Source organism: Molothrus aeneus, chromosome 5 (assembly GCF_037042795.1).
Source record: "Molothrus aeneus isolate 106 chromosome 5, BPBGC_Maene_1.0, whole genome shotgun sequence".
NCBI classification, from domain to species: Eukaryota; Metazoa; Chordata; class Aves; order Passeriformes; family Icteridae; genus Molothrus; species Molothrus aeneus.
In genome coordinates this window covers 1,779,905-1,786,917 of record NC_089650.1, presented here as the reverse complement: position 1 = coordinate 1,786,917, position 7,013 = coordinate 1,779,905, and the positions used below count along the sequence as shown (strand labels likewise).

The window sequence follows — 7,013 nt, the reverse complement described above, 5'->3', positions numbered from 1 at the left end:
TCTTTCCTCCTTTTCTGGGTATCATGCTCCAGCCCTTACTGTTTGTCCATGAAAAGAAAATCAGGTTCAGAAGGAATTGAGCAGAGTGTGGCTTGTTGAGCTAAAGGGTGTCACACTGAGGCAATTGTCCCTCTGCAGAATGCTGGCCTGGCAGAGATTTTGTCATAAACTCTGGGGTTTTTCTTCTTTCTGAGGCATTTTTGTGTGGTATCCATTTCATTTTTCATTCCTCCACTCCTGTGTTAGTAGGGACCACCACATGCCAAGAACATTCTAGCATGAGATGAGCACAGCTTTTTAGATAACGAGGGAGAAATAGATTTTAAAGCTGAATAAGATTTTATAACAACAGTAGGAAAAGGTTGGTTTCATAGGTCATGAATTGGATATAATGCTTAAAAACAGCCTCCCTGTTTTAGCTGGGGACAGCCATGTTGAGCTTGTGAGGGGTCCCCAGGACGAGGTGAGAGATGAGAATTAACTCCAAGCTCTCAGAAGGCTGATTTCTTATCATATCATATTCTAAAACTATACTAAAGAAAGAAAGGAGACATCAGAAGGCCAGAACAAGAATGATAATAAAAACCCATGACTGATCAGAATCCTGACACAGCTGGACTGAGATTGGTCATTACATCAAAACAATCCACGTGCAACCAATCAAAGATGTCCCTGGTGGTGAGCAATCTCCAGATCACATTCCAAGCAATCAGATAATCATTGTTTACATTTCTTTTCTGAGGCTTCTCAGCTTCTCAGGAGAAAAATCCTGGCAAGGGATTTTTCATAAAATATGACAGTGGCAGTGACCACAGGTAACCACCCTGGCACACTTCTGTGTTTTCCTGGGGCTGGCTGCACTGGGAGCATCCCTACATATTGGAACAGTAATTCCAGGCCTGGCTTGTGACTGCACCTCTCATTTTTGGTGGCAGTAAGAAAGCAACCTTTCACTTTTCAGTGAGCTATTGTGAGAAATGATAGTTACTTTCAAAAATTTTTAAAAGGATTATTAAAACTTTATCAAAAATTGCAATAGAGACTGAATAGAGAAAATAAACCTAGCACTGGGAGCACAGGATTTTCTCTAGTATGTGCTCATCTACACAATGGATGTTCTGCTTTTTAACTCTTTGGCCTCTCCTAAAATTTTGTCTATTGACTCTTTCTTTGCTGTCAAGTGGTGGAGATTGCTTTCTGACATCTTGATTTGGAGGTCAGGTGTTGCTGTAGTAATGAGCTGATTTTCTTAAATACCCCAGCTATCTCCTGAAAACAATGTGAAAGGGGGGAACATAACTATAAATTAATAAAATTTCTCTTAGTATATACATAATATTTGTTCTTTAATTGTGAGAGCTAACTATTTCATTGTTCATTTATTACACACTGGGTTCAGTGAGGGCAGGAGCATGAAAATCCTGGCAGGGGGATCTTATGCTACCCTTGGGTTTGAAGGTGTGGTGTCTGCCAAGTGTCTGGAGCCTGGAGAACCACAGTGGCCACAGCCAGGCTGAAATTAATCCTTCTTTCTTCACTGTGGGGCTTGCTTTTTGTGCTAATTCCACTGATAGGAACCTGGAGGAAAAGGTATCACCCGGAGAGCCACCAGTGGTCAGACTCGAGCTAAATTAATATTCTTTTAGCCAAGTGAATTAAGAAAGCAGGATTTACTTCCTCCCAAGGCACAGGGGCTACGAAGTAAAACTGAAGAGGGGTTTTTGGTCCACAGAGGAAAGACAGGTAGGAGGGTTCTAGCAGAGTTTCTTTGAAGCACATAACCTTTGGTAGGAGCATCTCTTGGTAGTTTTTGCACACCAGTTATTTATTTAAAAAAAATCAAAGCTATGCTTCATGCAGTAATGGAGAGCAAACAAGGAAACCCAGGAGAGCCAGTGTTTCCACCAAGAGTATACATGGAAAATAGGAAAAAAATGCAGTAAAATGAGGGGGGTAGTCACAAGGCTGTATCAGGTAAAAAAATTATGTGACATTTCTGATTTTTGATGCCTGACTGCATGTGTGGTTTGTCTCCAGTTATGGAGGTAGATAGTTGTCAGTAATAACTTAAAAATTAGGATCCCTTTGGAAAGAAAAGGATAAGGAGGAACAGTTCCTGGAGAAGATAAAAAATTTCATCATAGGAGATGCATGTGGCTTTCCTGATTTTGCAGAGTAGAAACCTCTTGTCCTGGGATGAGTGTTTTGAAAGCATGTTCCGCAAAAAGTGTGGGTTTTAAATCTCCTTGCCAACCTCTGAACTGGGGGAAGGCATTTCCTTTGGGAAAGAATGTCGGGAAAATGAGCAAGAAAATGTTCATGGCTGTAAGTCAGTACATGTCACATTAACCCTCCTATCTTTCATTCACTTTTTTTTAATTTGAATTAAGAATTTCTTCTGTGTGTAGGAGCAAACAATGCCCAGAAGAAATCCCTGAGTAGATATACAAAAAACCCCATAATTCAATGGTGAAACAGATTTAAAGCTGTTGCTAATTATCATGGCTGATATAAAATGTACATTGGTGATTAATCAAATGTGCCCTGGTTTTGGTAATCTCCTTGTTGATGTATCAGCTCTCCTTTTACCAGATCAGTATTAAACATTTGGCTAAAGCTGAATCTGTGGCAGTGGGGATTTTATTGGCACCAGCGGAGTTGTGATGCCAGATGTGTTTGGGTTCTGAATGCAAAGGTACAATGTTACATGGCTTTATTATGAAGCTAAAAGCTGTGTGAGATAAATCATAAAAGCAAACCTGTTTATTTCCAAGAAAAATGTGTAATGGATATAAAAGCATGAGTGTTTCAATTAAAATAATGAGTGCAATTTTTCCCTTAGCTCTGCTTTTCTTTCTTTTGCAGCTCATGGGGCATTCTGAATGGGATCACAAACGAGGACCCAGAGGCTCACAGGTCAGTTGCTCAGTGTTTTGTGTTTGATTTTGGCTTTTTGTACATTTGAGGCATTCAAGCAAGTTTTCCATCTGAGTTTGGCAAAGTTGTTAATTTTGTTAATATTTGCAGGGTTTGGAGCAATGGAAAAAGGCATAAAACCATGGCAGCTTTCATTAATATAATTTTTGAGCTGTAATTCAAACAGTTGATCCAGACAGAGCTGAGTCATCCAGCAGAAAGGGTTTTTCAGTAGCAGAAGGATGGATTAGATGTATGGAGAAAGCATTTCTTACTCAGCTGTCTCCATCAGGACATCAAAGCAATGCAATTTCAAAGAGCATGAGTATGTTCTGTTTGGTGGTTTGGTTTTTGGGTTTTTTAACCTGAAAAACTTGTTAAAACTTGGATGGCTCTCTCTCCATGAATCCTTTCACTGTTGACCCAGGTGTGTTAGAACTGTGTGGGGAGGTGCAGAGAAGCCACTGGAAGGAAATTATGCCAGTAGTGTTAATGGTATCACAATCCACTTCAAAATTATCTGTAGTAACTATCTCTTGTAATTATCTATTACAATTGCTGCAAACAAGACATCGCTACCAGTATTGATGTTCAGGAATTTTCCTGCTTGGGTAAAATAGCCTTTCCCATCTAGTGTTGAAAAACATGAATACATTATTAGAGCTCCAGCCTTTTGTACTGGGTTTTACTTCAGGTGAAGGATTTTCGCGTGGATACTTTGTACAAGTGACAGTCCAGTGGCGTCATAAAAGCATTAAAGGATATATAATAAGGTGGGAAAAGAAAACCATAGCATCATAGAACAGTTTGGTTTGGAAGGGACCTTAAAGATCACCCAGCTCCAACCCCCTGCCATGGCAGGGACACCTCCCACTGTCCCAGGTGGCTCCAAGCCCTGTTCAGCCTGGCCTTGGGCACTGCCAGGGATCCAGGGGCAGCCACAGCTGCTCTGGGCACCCTGTGCCAGGGCTGCCCACCCTCACAAAAAATTAATTTTTACCTAACATTTAATCTAAACCTACTCTCTGGCAGTTTGAAGGCATTCCCAGGGTTCTCACTACAGTTCCTGATGAAGAGTCCCAAAATGACCCAAGCTTTCTGATTACTTTGTGCTATCCTGTGCCCAGACACAAAAACTAAGGAAGAAAAGGAAGAAAAATTTCATTAGCGAGAAGAAAATGTGCCTCAGTTATTCCACTGTAGCTTTAGATTCTCTCCTTTACATGACTCTGAAAAATCTTCTAGATAGGAACAGCATTAAACCTAATTTAATTAAGTTCCTTGAAAGATTAGGAGAAATTAAGGAGGTTCTGATTTTTGCAGAATAGAAAAGACTTTTTTTATCCTTTTGTCATTCAGTTACATTGTTGCCAGCTTGTGTCCTTTAAAAAATGCACCTGTTGTAAAAAAACAAGATCTTGCTGAAAAATTAAGGTGAATGATGTGTTAGCTATACTTAAATACCTTAAAACCTAGGAAGAAAAAAAGGGAAGTGAAATCACTGGTTTACCATAATGTAAAACTAAAATCTATGTATGAACTCCTGAAGGTATTCCATCAAGACTCATTAAAAAAGCTCTGATTCAGTGAAGGGGATTTTTTTTTAGGAGCTAGTAGGTTTTCTATGGCATGTGTTGAAACATGAGGGGAAGCTACTACAGTGCATGTCACACTCCTTAATGGCCCACTTGGCAAACATGTTTCTTTTCTGTTCCTTTTCTGCACGTAGGAGTGAAATGCAAAGTGCTGCAGCTCCAGGTAGAGATGGATCTCAAGTGAGATGCACTGGGGCCCACGGGAATTTCTGTTTGCAGCACTTTGTCTCGTGATAAGCATCTGCAATTCAATAGAATGTTAATGGCACAAGTGAAAAGCTGTCTTTACAATATTTAACTTGCTCAGGCTTCTAGCATGACCATCACTGCACTCCCCTTTTGAGACTGCCCACATGTATGTGTATCTATGTTGTAGGATTCCTTTTCTTTTAGAATAATTATACTATTAAGGCTACTCTAATTAGATTGAATTATAGGTTGCCTTACAAAGAGCAGGGAGTTCCTGGCTACATACTTGTTCTTTTTTTTTTTTTCCTTTCTTTTTTCATCCCTGAAGACAGCACTGCCTGCTCTAAGTGCTTCATGCTGGGAATTTTCTCTATGGATTTGAAATGAAGCAGGAAGTGCAAAGTGAATTTCATTACATTTTGTGCTTAATTTTAAAGATTAATACATGTTAGAATTAAGGATTTAGGCATGAAACTTAAAAACTGAGTTCCAAATTAAAGAAATTCCAAAGTGTTTAGGAATATTTAATCCACCTAAGGAAAAGTCTCAGAAATATATACATGCAATTTGTAGAACCGCATAATGTGAGGGGAGAATATCCATACATGTTTCTAGTGCTGGCACGTGCCACAAGAAAGTGTGACTAGCAGAATTCATCCTTGGAATATTATTGCTCTGCAGAAACAAATATGCAAATTGTCCTTTAATCATTCTGCTAGAACACAGTACACTAGTACATAGTACACTAGTACTTGGTACTGCCAGGATCTTGCAGGTGGGCCCCAGGGCACACTCTGTGCACACGTTTTTATGTTTTTACCAGGGCTCCTGGGTGTGTGGGAGTAATTTGTTGCTCTGTCATCAAGGCTTGTTTGGCTTGCTGGAGATGTAGGCGTAGTCCCAGAGTCAGTGCAATCGAGCAATCCCGCATTGTAGAAGCAGGATGATGGAGAGAGGAACACAGGTCCAGCCTTTTTAATTCTCTGTAACCACAAAAGCTCTCGATTCTCCATCCGAGGTGCTGCGTTTTACCCCTCCAGTTCCTAAGCAACAGCTATTTCCAGAGTGAGTGCGTCTGGTGTTGTCTACCTACTCCAGGCTCCTTCCTGGGAGGTGGCTGGGAGCTGAGCTGCTTACTGCCTCAGCTGTGCCACTGCAAGGACACAGATGCTGTAGAGGAGCAGCACAAGCTGGGCTCTGACCAGTCTCCACCTTGCAGCTCACCAAAACTCGCGTGCTTCGGGGAGCTCTGCCATCTACAATGAAGAGCAGGAGTCAGAATTGAGGTTCTTGCCACTGGTTTGGGACAGAAGCCTTTTTTTGTCAAGTGTGGCAAAGCCTCTAGAGCAGACTCAGGAGGATGAGCCGGAAATCTCTGTCCTTGCTGAAGCGCAGGTGGGAGTCCATTCCCGCTGGGGACCAGGTACTGTGCTCTGGGAATCTGTCTGGGGTGTCTGTCTGCCCTCAGTGCCACTGTAAAGAGAAATACAGTGCCCTGCTGGGGCTCTGGGGGCTCTCTGAAAACAGGGAGTGCTAGCTGCTCATTATTTGTCATTCCTAAAATGAATGCTGCCAAACTCGGGTAAGGCTGATTTTGCCAGGGCATGTGCTTGTGAAGGTGGAGATGCCATGGCAGCCTATTAATGCAGAGGTATTTAACCAAAAAAGTCTCCCTGTCTCAGAAAGGAGACTTGCTTCAGGAGTATTTGAAACTGAGTATTAAAAACTATTTTAAACTGAGTGGCTAAGGGGAATAGTAGTCTACTATTGATGGGTTTGTGCATGACTTTTTTGTGTTTCATATCTTTCATATCTTACATGTGTGTGTATGAAGTCACTGAGGCATTGGCAGCAGAACATTGGTGTTTTCAGAGTCTGCCCTCAATGCCACTGTGAAGAGAATTACAGTGGGGCTCTAGGAGTTCTCTGAACACAGGGAGAGCCAGCTGCTCGTTATTTGTCCTTCCCAAGATGAATGCTGCGAAACACTGGTAAAGCTGATTTTCCCAGGGCATGTGCTTGAGAAGGCGGAGATGCCATGGCAGCCCACTAATGCAGATGTATTTAACCAAAAAAATCTCCCTGTCTCAAAAAGGAGACTTTTCTAAAGGCTTCAGGAGTATTTTAAACTGAGTATTGAAAACTATTTCAAACTGAGTGGCCAAGGGAAATTTTAGTGTACTGTTGATGGGTTCCTTGTGCATGACTTTTTGTTTTTCTTACCTTACATATATGTGTGTGTATGAAATCACTGTGGCATTGGCAGAACCTTGGTGTTTTCAGAGTCCTCTTGGTTGTTGTGTCATTCCAAGT

General features: G+C 41.3%; 1 protein-coding gene across 1 annotated transcript in view; it reads left to right on the top strand.

Annotated features, from left to right (window-relative positions):
- Positions 1-2,865: 2,865 nt before the first annotated feature.
- Positions 2,866-7,013, top strand: part of PDE3A (phosphodiesterase 3A) — a 71,886-nt gene continuing 67,738 nt past the window's right edge. The window contains exon 1 of the mRNA XM_066549873.1: positions 2,866-2,916. Within this exon, the coding sequence (XP_066405970.1) occupies positions 2,869-2,916 (48 nt within the window). The 5' untranslated portion in view covers positions 2,866-2,868. The remainder of the gene's footprint in view (positions 2,917-7,013) is intronic.